The sequence below is a fragment of the Hemiscyllium ocellatum genome, chromosome 46, assembly GCF_020745735.1.
Source record: "Hemiscyllium ocellatum isolate sHemOce1 chromosome 46, sHemOce1.pat.X.cur, whole genome shotgun sequence".
Lineage (NCBI taxonomy): Eukaryota > Metazoa > Chordata > Chondrichthyes > Orectolobiformes > Hemiscylliidae > Hemiscyllium > Hemiscyllium ocellatum.
This window is the reverse complement of record NC_083446.1, coordinates 10,662,176-10,682,398: the sequence shown is the minus strand read 5'-3', so window position 1 is coordinate 10,682,398 and position 20,223 is coordinate 10,662,176. Positions and strand designations below refer to the sequence as shown.

Below are 20,223 nucleotides of genomic sequence, written 5' to 3'. Positions count from 1 at the left end.
GTATCAATCCCCAAACTAATCTCACTGCCCAACTCTCTCCCCATAGCCCTGTAACAATCCTCAAACTAATCCCACTGCCCCACTCTCTCTCTCCATAGCCCTGTATCAATCCCCAAACTAATCCCACTGCTCCACTCTCTTCCCATAGCCCTGTATCAATCCCCAAACTAATCCCACTGCCCAGTTCTCTCTCCATAGCCCTGTATCAATCCCCAAACTAATCCCACTGCCCTACTCTCTCCCATAGCCCTGTATCAATCCTAAATTAATCCCAATGCCCCACTCTCTCCCCATAGCTGTGTACCAATTCCCAGACTAATCCAATTGCCCCAATCCCTATAGTCCGGTGTCAATCCCAAACTAATCCTACTGCTCCACACTCTCCCCATAGCCCTTTATCGATCCCCAACTAATCCCACTGCCTCACTCTCTCTCCCCATATCCCCTACCGATCCCCAAAATAATCCGTTTGCCCCACTCTCTTCCCATAGCTCTGTATCAATCCGCAATCTATTCCCACTGTTCCCATTCTCTCCCCATAGCCCTATATCAATCCCCAAACTAATCCCACTGCCCCACACTCTCCCTATCGCCCAGTAACAATCCCCGAACTATTTCCACTGCTCTGTTCTCTCCCCATAGCCTTGTATCAATCCCCAAACTAATCCCACTGCCCCACACTCTCCCTATCGCCCAGTAACAATCCCCGAACTATTTCCACTGCTCTGTTCTCTCCCCATAGCCCTGTATCAATCCCCAAACTAATACCACTGCCCCAGTCTCTCCCCATAGCCGTGTATCAATCCCCAAACTAAACCCACTGCCCCACACTCTCTCCATAGTCGTGTATCAATCCCCAAAACGAATCCCACTGCCCCGTTCTCTCCCCATAGCCCTGTATCAATCCCCAAACTAATCCCACTGTCCCACTCTCTCCCCATAGCCCTTTATCAATCCCCAAACTAATCCCACTGCCCCGCAGTCTCCTCATAGCCCTGTATCAATCCCCAAACTAATCCCACTGCCCCACTCTCTCTCCATAGCCCTGTATCAATCCCCAAACTAATCCCACTGTCCCACTCTCTCCCCATAGCCCTGTATCAATCCCCAAACTAATCCCACTGCCCCACACTCTCCCTATCGCCCAGTAACAATCCCCGAACTATTTCCACTGCTCTGTTCTCTCCCCATAGCCTTGTATCAATCCCCAAACTAATCTCAGTGCCCCACTCTCTCCCCATGGCCCTGTAACAATCCCCAAACTAATCCCACTGTCCCACTCTCTCCCCATAGCCCTGTATCAATCCCCAAACTAATCCCACTGCCCCACTCTCTCCCCATAGCCGTGTACCAATCCCCAAACTAAACCCACTGCCCCACACTCTCTCCATAGTCGTGTATCAATCCCCAAAACGAATCCCACTGCCCCGTTCTCTCCCCATAGCCCTGTATCAATCCCAAACTAATCCCTCTGCTCCACTCTCTCCCCATAGCCCTGTATCAATCCCCAAACTAATCCCACTGTCCCACTCTCTCCCCATAGCCCTTTATCAATCCCCAAACTAATCCCACTGTCCCACACTCTCCCCATAGCCCTGCATCAATCCCCAAACTAATCCCGCTGCTCCACTCTCTCCCCATAGCCCTGTATCAATCCCCAAACTAATCCCACTGCCCCACTCTCTCCCATAGCCCTGTATCAATCCTAAATTAATCCCAATTCCCCACTCTCTCCCCATAGCCCTGTATCATTCCCCAAACTAATCCCACTGCCCCACTCTCTCCCCACAGCCCTATATTAATCCCCAAACTAATCCCACTGACCCACTCTCTCCCCATAGCCCTGTATCAATCCCAAAATAATCCCACTGCCCCACCCTCTCCCCATAGCCCTGTAACAACCCCGAACTATTTCCACTGCCCCACTCTCTCCCCATAGCCCTTTATCAATCCCCAAACTAATCCCACTGCCCCACTCTGTCCCCATAGCCCTATATCAATCCCAAACTAATCCCACTGCCCCAATCTCTCCCCATAGCCCTGTATCAATCCCCAAACTAATCCCACTGCCCCACTCTCTCCCCAAAGCCCTATATCAATCCCCAAACTAATCCCACTGCCCCACTCTCTCCCCATAGCCCTGTATGAATCCCAAAATAATCCCACTGCCCCACTCTCTCCCCATAGCCCTGTAACAACCCCGAACTATTTCCACTGCCCTGTTCTCTCCCCATAGCCTTGTATCAATCCCCAAACTAATCCCACTGCCCCACTCTCTCCCCATAGCCCTGTATCAATCCCCAAACTAATCCCACTGACCCACACTCTCCCCATAGCCCTGTATCAATCCCCAAACTAATCCCACTGCCCCACTCTCTCCCCATAGCCCTATGTCAATCCCCAAACTAATCCCACTGACCCACTCTCTCCCCATAGCCCTGTATAAATCCCAAACTAATCCCACTGCCCCACAGTCTCCTCATAGCCCTGTATCAATCCCCAAACTAATCCCACTGCCGCACACTCTCCCCATAGCCCTGTATCATTCCCCAAACTAATCCCACTGCCCCACACTCTCCCCATAGCCCTGTATCAATCCCCAAACTAATCCCACTGCTCCACTCTCTCCCCATAGCCCTGTATCGATCCTCAAACTAATCCCACTGCCCCACTCTCTCTCCATAGCCCTGTATCAATCCCCAAATTAATCCCACTGTCCCACTCTCTCCCCATAGCCCTGTATCAATCCCCAAACTAATCCCGCTGCTCCACTCTCTCCCCATAGCCCTGTATCAATCCCCAAACTAATCCCACTGCCCTGTTCTCTCTCCATAACCCTGTATCAATCCCCAAACTAATCCCACTGCCCCACTCTCTCCCATAGCCCTGTATCAATCCTAAATTAATCCCAATGCCCCACTCTCTTCCCATAGCTGTGTACCAATTCCCAAACAAATCCAATTGCCCCAATCCCTATACTCATGTGTCAATCCCAAACTAATCCTACTGCTCCACACTCTCCCCATAGCCCTTTATCGATCCCCAATATCCCACTGCCTCACTCTCTCTCCCCATATCCCCTACCGAACCCCAAACTAATCTGTTTGCCCCACTCTCTTCCCATAGCTCTGTATCAATCCGCAATCTAATCCCACTGTTCCCATTCTCTCCCCATAGCCCTGCATCAATCCCCAAACTAATCCCACTGCCCCACTCTCTCCCCATAGCTCTGTATAAGTCCCAAACTAATCCCACTGCCCCACTCTCTCCCCAAAGCCCTATATCAATCCCCAAACTAATCCAACTGCCCCACTCTCTCCCCATAGAACTATATTGATACCCAACTAATCCCACTGCCCCACTCTCTCCCCATAGCCCTGTATCAATCCCAAAATAATCCCACTGCCCCACTCTCTCCCCATAGCCCTGAAACAACCCCGAACTATTTCCACTGCCCTGTTCTCTCCCCATAGCCTTGTATCAATCCCCAAACTGATCCCTCTGCTCCACTCTCTCCCCATAGCCCTGTATCAATCCCCAAACTAATCCCACTGCCCAGTTCTCTCTCCATAGCCCTGTATCAACCCCCAAACTAATCCCGCTGCCCACTCTCTCCCAAAGCCCTGTATCAATCCTAAATTAATTCCAATGCCCCACTCTCTCCCCATAGCTGTGTACCAATTCCCAGACTAATCCAATTGCCCCAATCCCTATAGTCCGGTGTCAATCCCAAACTAATCCTACTGCTCCACACTCTCCCCATAGCCCTTTACCGATCCCCAACTAATCCCACTGCCTCACTCTCTCTCCCCATATCCCCTACCGATCCCCAAAATAATCCGTTTGCCCCACTCTCTTCCCATAGCTCTGTATCAATCCGCAATCTATTCCCACTGTTCCCATTCTCTCCCCATAGCCCTATATCAATCCCCAAACTAATCCCACTGCCCCACACTCTCCCTATCGCCCAGTAACAATCCCCGAACTATTTCCACTGCTCTGTTCTCTCCCCATAGCCTTGTATCAATCCCCAAACTAATCTCAGTGCCCCACTCTCTCCCCATGGCCCTGTAACAATCCCCAAACTAATCCCACTGTCCCACTCTCTCCCCATAGCCCTGTATCAATCCCCAAACTAATCCCACTGCCCCACTCTCTCCCCATAGCCGTGTACCAATCCCCAAACTAAACCCACTGCCCCACACTCTCTCCATAGTCGTGTATCAATCCCCAAAATGAATCCCACTGCCCCGTTCTCTCCCCATAGCCCTGTATCAATCCCAAACTAATCCCTCTGCTCCACTCTCTCCCCATAGCCCTGTATCAATCCCCAAACTAATCCCACTGTCCCACTCTCTCCCCATAGCCCTTTATCAATCCCCAAACTAATCCCACTGTCCCACACTCTCCCCATAGCCCTGCATCAATCCCCAAACTAATCCCGCTGCTCCACTCTCTCCCCATAGCCCTGTATCAATCCCCAAACTAATCCCACTGCCCCACTCTCTCCCATAGCCCTGTATCAATCCTAAATTAATCCCAATTCCCCACTCTCTCCCCATAGCCCTGTATCATTCCCCAAACTAATCCCACTGCCCCACTCTCTCCCCACAGCCCTATATCAATCCCCAAACTAATCCCACTGACCCACTCTCTCCCCATAGCCCTGTATCAATCCCAAAATAATCCCACTGCCCCACCCTCTCCCCATAGCCCTGTAACAACCCCGAACTATTTCCACTGCCCCACTCTCTCCCCATAGCCCTTTATCAATCCCCAAACTAATCCCACTGCCCCACTCTGTCCCCATAGCCCTGTATCAATCCCAAACTAATCCCACTGCCCCAATCTCTCCCCATAGCCCTGTATCAATCCCCAAACTAATCCCACTGCCCCACTCTCTCCCCAAAGCCCTATATCAATCCCCAAACTAATCCCACTGCCCCACTCTCTCCCCATAGCCCTGTATGAATCCCAAAATAATCCCACTGCCCCACTCTCTCCCCATAGCCCTGTAACAACCCCGAACTATTTCCACTGCCCTGTTCTCTCCCCATAGCCTTGTATCAATCCCCAAACTAATCCCACTGCCCCACTCTCTCCCCATAGCCCTGTATCAATCCCCAAACTAATCCCACTGACCCACACTCTCCCCATAGCCCTGTATCAATCCCCAAACTAATCCCACTGCCCCACTCTCTCCCCATAGCCCTATGTCAATCCCCAAACTAATCCCACTGACCCACTCTCTCCCCATAGCCCTGTATAAATCCCAAACTAATCCCACTGCCCCACAGTCTCCTCATAGCCCTGTATCAATCCCCAAACTAATCCCACTGCCGCACACTCTCCCCATAGCCCTGTATCATTCCCCAAACTAATCCCACTGCCCCACACTCTCCCCATAGCCCTGTATCAATCCCCAAACTAATCCCACTGCCCCACTCTCTCCCCATAGCCCTGTATCGATCCTCAAACTAATCCCACTGCCCCACTCTCTCTCCATAGCCCTGTATCAATCCCCAAATTAATCCCACTGTCCCACTCTCTCCCCATAGCCCTGTATCAATCCCCAAACTAATCCCGCTGCTCCACTCTCTCCCCATAGCCCTGTATCAATCCCCAAACTAATCCCACTGCCCTGTTCTCTCTCCATAACCCTGTATCAATCCCCAAACTAATCCCACTGCCCCACTCTCTCCCATAGCCCTGTATCAATCCTAAATTAATCCCAATGCCCCACTCTCTTCCCATAGCTGTGTACCAATTCCCAAACAAATCCAATTGCCCCAATCCCTATACTCATGTGTCAATCCCAAACTAATCCTACTGCTCCACACTCTCCCCATAGCCCTTTATCGATCCCCAATATCCCACTGCCTCACTCTCTCTCCCCATATCCCCTACCGAACCCCAAACTAATCTGTTTGCCCCACTCTCTTCCCATAGCTCTGTATCAATCCGCAATCTAATCCCACTGTTCCCATTCTCTCCCCATAGCCCTGCATCAATCCCCAAACTAATCCCACTGCCCCACTCTCTCCCCATAGCTCTGTATAAGTCCCAAACTAATCCCACTGCCCCACTCTCTCCCCAAAGCCCTATATCAATCCCCAAACTAATCCAACTGCCCCACTCTCTCCCCATAGAACTATATTGATACCCAACTAATCCCACTGCCCCACTCTCTCCCCATAGCCCTGTATCAATCCCAAAATAATCCCACTGCCCCACTCTCTCCCCATAGCCCTGAAACAACCCCGAACTATTTCCACTGCCCTGTTCTCTCCCCATAGCCTTGTATCAATCCCCAAACTAATCTCACTGCCCAACTCTCTCCCCATAGCCCTGTAACAATCCTCAAACTAATCCCACTGCCCCACTCTCTCTCTCCATAGCCCTGTATCAATCCCCAAACTAATCCCACTGCTCCACTCTCTTCCCATAGCCCTGTATCAATCCCCAAACTAATCCCACTGCCCAGTTCTCTCTCCATAGCCCTGTATCAATCCCCAAACTAATCCCACTGCCCTACTCTCTCCCATAGCCCTGTATCAATCCTAAATTAATCCCAATGCCCCACTCTCTCCCCATAGCTGTGTACCAATTCCCAGACTAATCCAATTGCCCCAATCCCTATAGTCCGGTGTCAATCCCAAACTAATCCTACTGCTCCACACTCTCCCCATAGCCCTTTATCGATCCCCAACTAATCCCACTGCCTCACTCTCTCTCCCCATATCCCCTACCGATCCCCAAAATAATCCGTTTGCCCCACTCTCTTCCCATAGCTCTGTATCAATCCGCAATCTATTCCCACTGTTCCCATTCTCTCCCCATAGCCCTATATCAATCCCCAAACTAATCCCACTGCCCCACACTCTCCCTATCGCCCAGTAACAATCCCCGAACTATTTCCACTGCTCTGTTCTCTCCCCATAGCCTTGTATCAATCCCCAAACTAATCCCACTGCCCCACACTCTCCCTATCGCCCAGTAACAATCCCCGAACTATTTCCACTGCTCTGTTCTCTCCCCATAGCCCTGTATCAATCCCCAAACTAATACCACTGCCCCAGTCTCTCCCCATAGCCGTGTATCAATCCCCAAACTAAACCCACTGCCCCACACTCTCTCCATAGTCGTGTATCAATCCCCAAAACGAATCCCACTGCCCCGTTCTCTCCCCATAGCCCTGTATCAATCCCCAAACTAATCCCACTGTCCCACTCTCTCCCCATAGCCCTTTATCAATCCCCAAACTAATCCCACTGTCCCACTCTCTCCCCATAGCCCTGCATCAATCCCCAAACTAATCCCGCTGCTCCACTCTCTCCCCATAGCCCTGTATCAATCCCCAAACTAATCCCACTGCCCCACTCTCTCCCATAGTCCTGTATCAATCCTAAATTAATCCCAATGCCCCACTCTCTCCCCATAGCTGTGTATCAATTCCCAAACTAATCCAATTGCCCCAATCCCTATAGTCATGTGTCAATCCCAAACTAATCCTACTGCTCCACACTCTCCCCATAGCCCTTTATCGATCCCCAACTAATCCGACTGCCTCACTCTCTCTCCCCATATCCCCTACCGATCCCCAAAATAATCCGTTTGCCCCACTCTCTTCCCATAGCTCTGTATCATCTGCAATCTAATCCCACTGTTCCCATTCTCTCCCCAGAGCCCTGTATCATTCCCCAAACTAATCCCACTGCCCCACTCTCTCCCCACAGCCCTATATCAATCCCCAAACTAATCCCACTGACCCACTCTCTCCCCATTGCCCTGTATCAATCCCAAAATAATCCCACTGCCCCACACTCTCCCCATAGCCCTGTAACAACCCCGAACTATTTCCACTGCCCCACTCTCTCCCCATAGCCCTTTATCAATCCCCAAACTAATCCCACTGCCCCACTCTCTCCCCATAGCCCTGTATAAATCCCAAACTAATCCCACTGCCCCACAGTCTCCTCATAGCCCTGTATCAATCCCCAAACTAATCCCACTGCCGCACACTCTCCCCATAGCCCTGTATCATTCCCCAAACTAATCCCACTGCCTCCACTCTCTCCCCATAGCCCTGTATCATTCCCCAAACTAATCCCACTGCCCCACACTCTCCCCATAGCCCTGTATCAATCCCCAAACTAATCCCACTGCCCCACTCTCTCCCCATAGCCCTGTATCGATCCTCAAACTAATCCCACTGCCCCACTCTCTCTCCATAGCCCTGTATCAATCCCCAAACTAATCCCACTGTCCCACTCTCTCCCCATAGCCCTGTATCAATCCCCAAACTAATCCCGCTGCTCCACTCTCTCCCCATAGCCCTGTATCAATCCCCAAACTAATCCCACTGCCCTGTTCTCTCTCCATAACCCTGTATCAATCCCCAAACTAATCCCACTGCCCCACTCTCTCCCATAGCCCTGTATCAATCCTAAATTAATCCCAATGCCCCACTCTCTCCCCATAGCTGTGTACCAATTCCCAAACTAATCCAATTGCCCCAATCCCTATAGTCATGTGTCAATCCCAAACTAATCCTACTGCTCCACACTCTCCCCATAGCCCTTTATCGATCCCCAATATCCCACTGCCTCACTCTCTCTCCCCATATCCCCTACCGAACCCCAAACTAATCTGTTTGCCCCACTCTCTTCCCATAGCTCTGTATCAATCCGCAATCTAATCCCACTGTTCCCATTCTCTCCCCATAGCCCTGCATCAATCCCCAAACTAATCCCACTGCCCCACTCTCTCCCCATAGCTCTGTATAAGTCCCAAACTAATCCCACTGCCCCACTCTCTCCCCAAAGCCCTATATCAATCCCCAAACTAATCCAACTGCCCCACTCTCTCCCCATAGAACTATATTGATACCCAACTAATCCCATTGCCCCACTCTCTCCCCATAGCCCTGTATCAATCCCAAAATAATCCCACTGCCCCACTCTCTCCCCATAGCCCTGAAACAACCCCGAACTATTTCCACTGCCCTGTTCTCTCCCCATAGCCTTGTATCAATCCCCAAACTAATCTCACTGCCCAACTCTCTCCCCATAGCCCTGTAACAATCCTCAAACTAATCCCACTGCCCCACTCTCTCTCTCCATAGCCCTGTATCAATCCCCAAACTAATCCCACTGCTCCACTCTCTTCCCATAGCCCTGTATCAATCCCCAAACTAATCCCACTGCCCAGTTCTCTCTCCATAGCCCTGTATCAATCCCCAAACTAATCCCACTGCCCTACTCTCTCCCATAGCCCTGTATCAATCCTAAATTAATCCCAATGCCCCACTCTCTCCCCATAGCTGTGTACCAATTCCCAGACTAATCCAATTGCCCCAATCCCTATACCGGTGTCAATCCCAAACTAATCCTACTGCTCCACACTCTCCCCATAGCCCTTTATCGATCCCCAACTAATCCCACTGCCTCACTCTCTCTCCCCATATCGCCTACCGATCCCCAAAATAATCCGTTTGCCCCACTCTCTTCCCATAGCTCTGTATCAATCCGCAATCTATTCCCACTGTTCCCATTCTCTCCCCATAGCCCTATATCAATCCCCAAACTAATCCCACTGCCCCACACTCTCCCTATCGCCCAGTAACAATCCCCGAACTATTTCCACTGCTCTGTTCTCTCCCCATAGCCTTGTATCAATCCCCAAACTAATCCCACTGCCCCACACTCTCCCTATCGCCCAGTAACAATCCCCGAACTATTTCCACTGCTCTGTTCTCTCCCCATAGCCCTGTATCAATCCCCAAACTAATCCCACTGCCCCAGTCTCTCCCCATAGCCGTGTATCAATCCCCAAAACGAATCCCACTGCCCCGTTCTCTCCCCATAGCCCTGTATCAATCCCCAAACTAATCCCACTGTCCCACTCTCTCCCCATTGCCCTTTATCAATCCCCAAACTAATCCCACTGTCCCACTCTCTCCCCATAGCCCTATATCAATCCCCAAACTAATCCCACTGCCCCACACTCTCCCTATCGCCCAGTAACAATCCCCGAACTATTTCCACTGCTCTGTTCTCTCCCCATAGCCTTGTATCAATCCCCAAACTAATCCCACTGCCCCACACTCTCTCCATAGTCGTGTATCAATCCCCAAAACGAATCCCACTGCCCCGTTCTCTCCCCATAGCCCTGTATCAATCCCCAAACTAATCCCACTGTCCCACTCTCTCCCCATTGCCCTTTATCAATCCCCAAACTAATCCCACTGTCCCACTCTCTCCCCATAGCCCTGCATCAATCCCCAAACTAATCCCGCTGCTCCACTCTCTCCCCATAGCCCTGTATCAATCCCCAAACTAATCCCACTGCCCCACTCTCTCCCATAGCCCTGTATCAATCCTAAATTAATCCCAATGCCCCACTCTCTCCCCATAGCTGTGTATCAATTCCCAAACTAATCCAATTGCCCCAATCCCTATAGTCATGTGTCAATCCCAAACTAATCCTACTGCTCCACACTCTCCCCACAGCCCTTTATCGATCCCCAACTAATCCCACTGCCTCACTCTTTCCCCATATCCCCTACCGATCCCCAAAATAATCCGTTTGCCCCACTCTCTTCCCATAGCTCTGTATCATCTGCAATCTAATCCCACTGTTCCCATTCTCTCCCCAGAGCCCTGTATCATTCCCCAAACTAATCCCACTGCCCCACTCTCTCCCCACAGCCCTATATCAATCCCCAAACTAATCCCACTGACCCACTCTCTCCCCATAGCCCTGTATCAATCCCAAAATAATCCCACTGCCCCACCCTCTCCCCATAGCCCTGTAACAACCCCGAACTATTTCCACTGCCCCACTCGCTCCCCATAGCCCTTTATCAATCCCCAAACTAATCCCACTGCCCCACTCTCTCCCCATAGCCCTGTATACATCCCAAACTAATCCCACTGCCCCACTCTCTCCCCATAGCCCTGTATCAATCCCCAAACTAATCCCACTGCCCCACTCTCTCCCCAAAGCCCTGTATGAATCCCAAAATAATCCCACTGCCCCACTCTCTCCCCATAGCCCTGTAACAACCCCGAACTATTTCCACTGCCCTGTTCTCTCCCCATAGCCTTGTATCAATCCCCAAACTAATCCCACTGCCCCACTCTCTCCCCATAGCCCTGTATCAATCCCCAAACTAATCCCACTGACCCACACTCTCCCCATAGCCCTGTATCAATCCCCAAACTAATCCCACTGCCCCACTCTCTCCCCATAACCCTGTATCAATCCCCAAACTAATCCCACTGCCCCACTCTCTCCCAATAACCCTGCATCAATCCCCAAACTAATCCTGCTGCTCCACTCTCTCCCCATAGCCCTGTATCAATCCCCAAACTAATCCCACTGCCCCACTCTCTCCCATAGCCCTGTATCAATCCTAAAGTAATCCCAATGCCCCACTCTCTCCCCATAGCTGTGGACCAATTCCCAAACTAATCCAATTGCCCCAATCCCTATAGTCCAGTGTCAATCCCCAAACTAATCCTACTGCTCCACACTCTCCCCATAGCCCTTTATCGATCCACAACTAATCCCACTGCCTCACTCGCTCTCCCCATATCCCCTACTGATCCCCAAAATAATCCGTTTGCCCCACTCTCTTCCCATAGCTCTGTATCAATCCGCAATCTATTCCCACTGTTCCCATTCTCTCCCCATAGCCCTATATCAATCCCAATATAATCCCACCGCCCCACTCTCTCCCTATAGCCCAGTAACAATCCTCGAACTATTTCCACTACCCTGTTCTCTCCCTATAGCCCTGTAACAATCCTCAAACTAATCCCACTGCCCCACTCTCTCCATAGTCCTGTATCAATCCCCAAAACGAATCCCACTGCCCCATTCTCTCTCCATAGCCCTGTATCAATCCCCAAACTAATTCCACTGCCCCACTCTCTCCCCATAGCCCTGTATCAATCCCCAAACTAATCCCACTGCCCCACTCTCTCCCCATAGCCCTGTATCAATCCCCAAACTAATCCCACTGCCCCACACTCTCCCCATAGCCCTGTATCAATCCCCAAACTAATCCCACTGACCCACACTCTCCCCATAGCCCTGTAACAACCCCGAACTATTTCCACTGCCCTGTTCTCTCCCCATAGCCTTGTATCAATCCCCAAACTAATCCCACTGCCCCACTCTCTCCCCATAGCCCTGTATCAATCCCCAAACTAATCCCACTGACCCACACTCTCCCCATAGCCCTGTATCAATCCCCAAACTAATCCCACTGCCCCACTCTCTCCCCATAACCCTGTATCAATCCCCAAACTAATCCCACTGCCCCACTCTCTCCCCATAACCCTGCATCAATCCCCAAACTAATCCTGCTGCTCCACTCTCTCCCCATAGCCCTGTAACAACCCCGAACTATTTCCACTGCCCTGTTCTCTCCCCATAGCCCTGTATCAATCCCCAAACTAATCCCACTGCCCCACTCTCTCCCCATAGCCCTGTATCAATCCCCAAACTAATCCCACTGCCCCACTCTCTCCCCATAACCCTGCATCAATCCCCAAACTAATCCCACTGCCCCACTCTCTCCCCATAACCCTGCATCAATCCCCAAACTAATCCTGCTGCTCCACTCTCTCCCCATAGCCCTGTATCAATCCCCAAACTAATCCCACTGCCCCACTCTCTCCCATAGCCCTGTATCAATCCTAAAGTAATCCCAATGCCCCACTCTCTCCCCATAGCTGTGGACCAATTCCCAAACTAATCCAATTGCCCCAATCCCTATAGTCCAGTGTCAATCCCCAAACTAATCCTACTGCTCCACACTCTCCCCATAGCCCTTTATCGATCCACAACTAATCCCACTGCCTCACTCGCTCTCCCCATATCCCCTACTGATCCCCAAAATAATCCGTTTGCCCCACTCTCTTCCCATAGCTCTGTATCAATCCGCAATCTATTCCCACTGTTCCCATTCTCTCCCCATAGCCCTATATCAATCCCAATATAATCCCACCGCCCCACTGTCTCCCTATAGCCCAGTAACAATCCTCGAACTATTTCCACTACCCTGTTCTCTCCCTATAGCCCTGTAACAATCCTCAAACTAATCCCACTGCCCCACTCTCTCCATAGTCCTGTATCAATCCCCAAAACGAATCCCACTGCCCCATTCTCTCTCCATAGCCCTGTATCAATCCCCAAACTAATTCCACTGCCCCACTCTCTCCCCATAGCCCTGTATCAATCCCCAAACTAATCCCACTGCCCCACTCTCTCCCCATAGCCCTGTATCAATCCCCAAACTAATCCCACTGCCCCACACTCTCCCCATAGCCCTGTATCAATCCCCAAACTAATCCCACTGCCCCACTCTCTCCCCATAGCCCTGTATCAATCCCCAAACTAATCCCACTGACCCACACTCTCCCCATAGCCCTGTAACAACCCCGAACTATTTCCACTGCCCTGTTCTCTCCCCATAGCCTTGTATCAATCCCCAAACTAATCCCACTGCCCCACTCTCTCCCCATAGCCCTGTATCAATCCCCAAACTAATCCCACTGACCCACACTCTCCCCATAGCCCTGTATCAATCCCCAAACTAATCCCACTGCCCCACTCTCTCCCCATAACCCTGTATCAATCCCCAAACTAATCCCACTGCCCCACTCTCTCCCCATAACCCTGCATCAATCCCCAAACTAATCCTGCTGCTCCACTCTCTCCCCATAGCCCTGTAACAACCCCGAACTATTTCCACTGCCCTGTTCTCTCCCCATAGCCCTGTATCAATCCCCAAACTAATCCCACTGCCCCACTCTCTCCCATAGCCCTGTATCAATCCTAAAGTAATCCCAATGCCCCACTCTCTCCCCATAGCTGTGGACCAATTCCCAAACTAATCCAATTGCCCCAATCCCAATAGTCCGGTGTCAATCCCAAACTAATCCTACTGCTCCACACTCTCCCCATAGCCCTTTATCGATCCACAACTAATCCCACTGCCTCACTCGCTCTCCCCATATCCCCTACTGATCCCCAAAATAATCCGTTTGCCCCATCTCTTCCCATAGCTCTGTATCAATCCGCAATCTATTCCCACTGTTCCCATTCTCTCCCCATAGCCCTATATCAATCCCAATATAATCCCACCGCCCCACTCTCTCCCTATAACCCAGTAACAATCCCCGAACTATTTCCACTACCCTGTTCTCTCCCCATAGCCCTGTAACAATCCTCAAACTAATCCCACTGCCCCACTCTCTCCATAGTCCTGTATCAATCCCCAAAACGAATCCCACTGCCCCGTTCTCTCTCCATAGCCCTGTATCAATCCCCAAACTAATCCCTCTGCCCCACTCTCTCCCCATAGCCCTGTATCAATCCCCAAACTAAACCCACTGCCCCACACTCTCTCCATAGTCCTGTATCAATCCCCAAAACGAATCCCACTGCCCCGTTCTCTCTCCATAGCCCTGTATCAATCCCCAAACTAATCCCTCTGCCCCACTCTCTCCCCATAGCCCTGTATCAATTCCCAAACTAAACCCACTGCCCCACACTCTCTCCATAGTCCTGTATCAATCCCCAAAACGAATCCCACTGCCCCGTTCTCTCTCCATAGCCCTGTATCAATCCCCAAACTAATCCCTCTGCTCCACACTCTCCCCATAGCCCTGTAACAATCCGCAAAGTATTTCCACTGCCCCACTCTCTCCCCATAGCCCTGTATCAATCCCCAAACTAATCCCACTGCCCCACTCTCTCCCCATAGCCCTGTATCAATCCCCAAACTAATCCCACTGCCCCACTCTCTCCCCATAGCCCTTTATTGATCCCCAACTAATCCCACTGCCTAACTCTCTCTCCCCATATCCCCTACCGATCCCCAAACTAATCCGTTTGCCCCACTCTCTTCCCATAGCTCTGTATCAATCCCCAAACTAATTGCACTGCCCTGTTCTCTCTCCATAGTCCTGTATCAATCCCCAAACTAATCCCACTGACCCACTCTTTTCCCAATGCCCTGTATCAATCCCCAAACTAATCCCTCTGCTCCACTCTCCCCATAGCCCTGTATCAATCCTCAAACTAATCCCACTGCCCCACTCTCTCCCCATAGCCCTGTATCAATCACCAAACTAATCCCACTGCCATGTTCTCTCCCCATAGCCCTGTATCATTCCTAAATTAATCCCAATGCCCCACTCTCTCCCCATAGCTGTGTACCAATTCCCAAACACATCCAATTGCCCCAATCCCTATCGTCATGTGTCATTCCCAAACTATTCCTATTGCTCCACACTCTCCCCATAGCCCCTACCGATCCCCAAACTAATCCGTTTGCCCCACTCTCTTCCCATAGCTCTGTATCAATCCCCAAACTAATTGCACTGCCCTGTTCTCTCTCCATAGTCCTGTATCAATCCCCAAACTAATCCCACTGACCCACTCTTTTCCCAATGCCCTGTATCAATCCCCAAACTAATCCCTCTGCTCCACTCTCCCCATAGCCCTGTATCAATCCTCAAACTAATCCCACTGCCCCACTCTCTCCCCATAGCCCTGTATCAATCACCAAACTAATCCCACTGCCATGTTCTCTCCCCATAGCCCTGTATCATTCCTAAATTAATCCCAATGCCCCACTCTCTCCCCATAGCTGTGTACCAATTCCCAAACACATCCAATTGCCCCAATCCCTATCGTCATGTGTCATTCCCAAACTATTCCTATTGCTCCACACTCTCCCCATAGCCCTTTATCGATCCCCAACTAATCCCACTGCCTCACTCTCTCTCCCCATATCCCTGTATCGATCCCCAAACTAATCCCATTGCCCCACTCTCTTCCCATAGCCCTATATTGATACCAAACTAATCCCACTGCCCCACTCTCTCCCCATAGCCCTGTATCAATCCCCAAACTAATCCCACTGCCCCACTCTCTCCCCATAGCCCTGTATCAATCCCCAAACTAATCCCACTGCCCCACTCTCTCCCATAGCCCTGTATCAATCCCCAAACTGCCCCGTTCTCTCTCCATAACCTTCTTGTCGTTTTTGCCAGCTAACCGAGTTGGTTAGTGATGCCGTCGTGGTGGGTTGAATTCCTGGCCCGGCTGTGGTTCCTGTTTAGGCCTCTCCCCCTCTCCCTTCTCCCTGAGCTGTGCTGGCTCTTAGCCTGGTGCACCACCAGTTGTCTGTCTCTGAGGTGAGAGGGCAGTCCTCTGATCTGGTCAAACTCTGGCGTCTTTCCCTTTAGCCGCGGTCGGAGCAAGGGGACTCTTACTATCCTCAGGGATTTGGGTTACACCTCAACAGCACCAAGCGATCACGAATCACCCTCAAATGTGTGTGATAATCTCAGCAGGAGGAATTAACCTCTCCGTGCCCTCACGTATGTATGTCCACCTCAGTCAAAGCAATTGATCTCTGAGTGTCGCCAGTTTGTTGTCTGCCTCTTAAGAGCAGGGTAGGGCAGTGGGCCGTGGAGTTGCGGGGGAGGGATTTGGGGCTGACTTCCTGCCCATCTTCTGCGGTTATATCAGAGCCCGGTTGTCTCTGGAGAAGGAGCACGCGGTGTGTGCCAACACCCTGGAGTTGTTCAGGGAGAGGTGGGCGCCGCAGGGAGTGGACTGCATTATTTCCCCCCCCAACTCTATTTTGATTTAACCCCTACCGTCCCCTTCACTGTTTGATCCCGCAGCATTGATGTGAGGGGCACAGCTTGTCACTGGCCACTCGGGTGTGTCCTTTCTTCCTGGTGGTGGAATATAAATCAAGATTAACTTGTATTTTTACTCTGTCTGACAGTGCTGGGGAAAAATAAGCCCGACCGTTGCTGGACGATAGTATCGGGGGGAAGAAAAGGCAAAAAAAAAGAGAGAAAACTAGATTAAAAAAAACAAACCGAGGGAGTCAGACACTCTGCGAGCTGGCCCTGAGGGAGCTGGGTCGATGTGTACCACCCAGTCAGTGCGTTTGTTGGGTTTCCAACTGAGGAGCTGAAAATGTGTTGCTGGAAAAGCGCAGCAGGTCAGGCAGCATCCAAGGAACAGGAAATTCGACGTTTCGGGCATAAGCCCTTCTTCAGGAATTCCTGATGAAGGGCTTATGCCCGGAACGTCGAATTTCCTGTTCCTTGGATTCCTGATGAAGGGCTTATGCCTGAAACGTCGAATTTCCTGTTCCTTGGATTCCTGATGGAGGGCTTATGCCTGAAACGTCGAATTTCCTGTTCCTTGGATGCTGCCTGACCTGCTGCGCTTTTCCAGCGACACATTTTCAGCTCTGATACTCCAGCATCTGCAGTCCTCACTCTCTCCTCCTTTCCGAATGAGGAAGAGGGTAGGATCGGCGGAGCGCGAAAGGGCAAAGTTGTAACCAAGCTATTTTCTGCTTGTGTGTTTCCCCTCTTCCCAAAGCAGCAGCGACCCCTGAAGCAGTCCTTGAGCAGTTCGCTGTGCAGGGAGACTCACTGGAAATGCTTGGTCCTGACCCTCCTGATGTACAGCTGCTTTGGCGTGGTGACCTGGTGCCACCTGTCCAAGGTGACCAGGCTGGCCTTCAACAAGCCCTACGGCCGTGAGTCGATGATCTACCACGAGAGCCCGTGCTCCAGCGGCTACGTCTACATCCCGCTGGCCTTCCTCATGATGCTGTACGTGGTCTACCTGGTGGAGTGCTGGCACTGCTATGGCAAGAACGAGATGCAGCACAAGGTGGACGTCAACAGCGTGTACGAGAGAGTGCAGCGCCTCCAGCAGGCCACCCCCTGCATCTGGTGGAAGGCCATCAGCTACCACTACATCCGGCGGACCCGCCAGGTCACCCGCTACCGCAACGGCGATGCCTACACCACCACGCAGGTCTACCACGAGCGGGTCAACACCCACCTGGCCGAGTCGGAGTTCGACTACTCGCGGCACGGGGTCCGGGACGTCTCCAAGGAGCTGCTGGGCCTCGGCGACTACCCGGCGACCAAGCTCCGCTTCACCAAGTGCTTCAGCTTCGCCAGCGCCGAGTCGGAGACGGCCTACCTGACCCAGAGGGCCCGGTTCTTCAGCCAGAACGAGGGCCTCGATGACTACATGGAGGCCCGTGAGGGCATGCACCTGAAGAACGTTGACTTCAAGGAGCACATGCTGGCCTTCTCTGACCCCAAGAACCCTCCCTGGTACGTGTCCCGCTATGTCTTCTGGACGCTCTCCTTCCTGGTGCTGTCGTGGCCGCTCCGGGTGCTGGTGGAGTACCGCACGGCCAGCGTGCACTACCACGTGGAGAAGCTCTTCGGCCTAGACGAGGGACTGCTGGCCCTCACCCCCGAGGAGGCAGGTCCCTACGGCCAGCGGGTCACCCGGGTCAACACCATTGACATGACCGAGCTGGAGTGGCACATCCGCTCCAACCAGCAGCTGGTGCCCAGCTACTCCGAGGCCATGCTGATGGAGGCTTCCTCCTCAGGAGGAGGCACCAGGCCTCGGCCTCCCTCCTCCTCCGCCGCCGCCGCCCCCTACCCCCAGAGGTGCCAGCGTTGCCGCCGGACAGTCAGCAGCTCCTCGCTGCCATCGGCCCGTGAGCCGTGCGCCCGCCTGCCCTTCAGCCGCAGCCGCCTCTCGCTAGGCCGGCTCCAGGGCCCAGGCCGGGCCTGCCTCTTCCGGAGCCTGAGCGGAGGGCGTTTCGTCGAGGCCCCGGGGACGGGGGTCAGGGCGGACGACGAGGAAGACGAGGAGGAGGAAGAGGAAGAGCCACCCTCTTACCAGGACGCCATCTACTTCCCGCGCCTCATCGTGCATGCGGGCAGCGGTTGCCAGGGGCACCAGCCCCGGCAACAGGAAGGCCCGGGCTCGGGGCCAGACACACCGTTGTGAACTTTCACCTCCCGACTGTTGTCAACTGATCCGCATCACACCCACCCCTCAAAGGAAAAACGTCCTTCGCCATCGACAAACTAATCCCGTCCCTCTCCCTCGACCGGTTCACGTCTCGCTACAGGAACAGCCAAAGGGGGTGAAACTGTCAAAACAAAACCAAAAACAAACTACGGTTCCTCACCGCCACTGGCGCCCCCTCCCGTTACGTATGTTCTCATGCTCCAAGATGGCGGCTGTTTTAGCTCAAGGGGAGCTCATGGTCAAGGGAAGGTTCCCCCCCTGTCTCCATTCCCCCCCTCCTGAAAAAGCCTCACAACTGAGTTCCAACTTCACTGAACCACTGGACGTTGAGTCCTCTGGGAAGAGATTCCAGTGTCGGAGGGTAGAGAAAGAGGGATGGGAGTGGGTGGGGGGGAGGGATGTGGAAAAAATGGAGTGGGGAGGGTGCAGTGTTGAGTTACCAGAAGGCCTCCTCTCTCTCCCACTCCTTCCCTCCTTCACCTGGGGATCAAAGGCAAACCGGGTTCTAGTTCCCAGATAGACAAGGACCTGGGGCAAATTGCACTTGGCCATTTGGCGGCCCCCACCCCCACTTCCTGCTGTATGCCCGGGTGATGCCATCTTGGAGGGCACGCCTCAGCCCCACTCTCCCCCACCTCAGTCCCTTGAGAGGTGCCTGTCCTGGCCTTACTCAACGGAGGGAGACTCCAGGAGAGAATTCCAAAGATTAACCACCCTCTTCCCCCAGCACGTCAGTCCGAAACAATTAGCCCCTTTGTCCTGAAGCTGTGCCCCTTCTGTGCTCTGTGCTGGGGGACACGATGTCTTACCTTAATCGAAACGTTACACATTTCCATCTGATCACCTCCCGTTCCTCCACACACACACACACATGTCCAGTCCGTTATGCACCCAGGGATCTCTTGGTTAAACTTCCATAAGGCAGTTGTGCCCTTCCTTAAATAAGGAGACGGACTCTGTACACTTTCCACGGCCCTATGTGACAGTAGAGAATCTTCTCTAGTATTATGCGCGGATTATCCCATCGTGAGTGAAGGATAATGCTCGGTGTGGGTTCCCCACCTGCTTGCTGTGATCAACACCGTGATGCGTGGTACATGGGAGCCCAATTCCCGATTTTTCCCATTTACGGTCTGGTCCGCTTTTCCATTCCCCACAGCCACCCACTCACGGAACCCGCGGCTCCCCTCCCCCCTTCCTCACCTCCCCTCCCCCTCCTCACTGCAGCCGCCATTTTGTTTTGTGGTGGTGCTGGTGGTAGTGTCATTGAGCCTGCCTGACCCACCAAGAGTCCCCCTTTCCCCGGGGGGGAATGTATTGACC

At 52.4% G+C, this 20,223-nt stretch overlaps 1 protein-coding gene across 1 annotated transcript in view; it reads left to right on the top strand.

The window, feature by feature from the left end:
* Positions 1-19,322, top strand: part of LOC132836246 (transmembrane protein 151B-like) — a 108,845-nt gene extending 89,523 nt beyond the window's left edge. The window contains exon 2 of the mRNA XM_060855600.1: positions 17,434-19,322. Within this exon, the coding sequence (XP_060711583.1) occupies positions 17,434-18,876 (1,443 nt within the window). The 3' untranslated portion in view covers positions 18,877-19,322. The remainder of the gene's footprint in view (positions 1-17,433) is intronic.
* Positions 19,323-20,223: the final 901 nt, after the last annotated feature.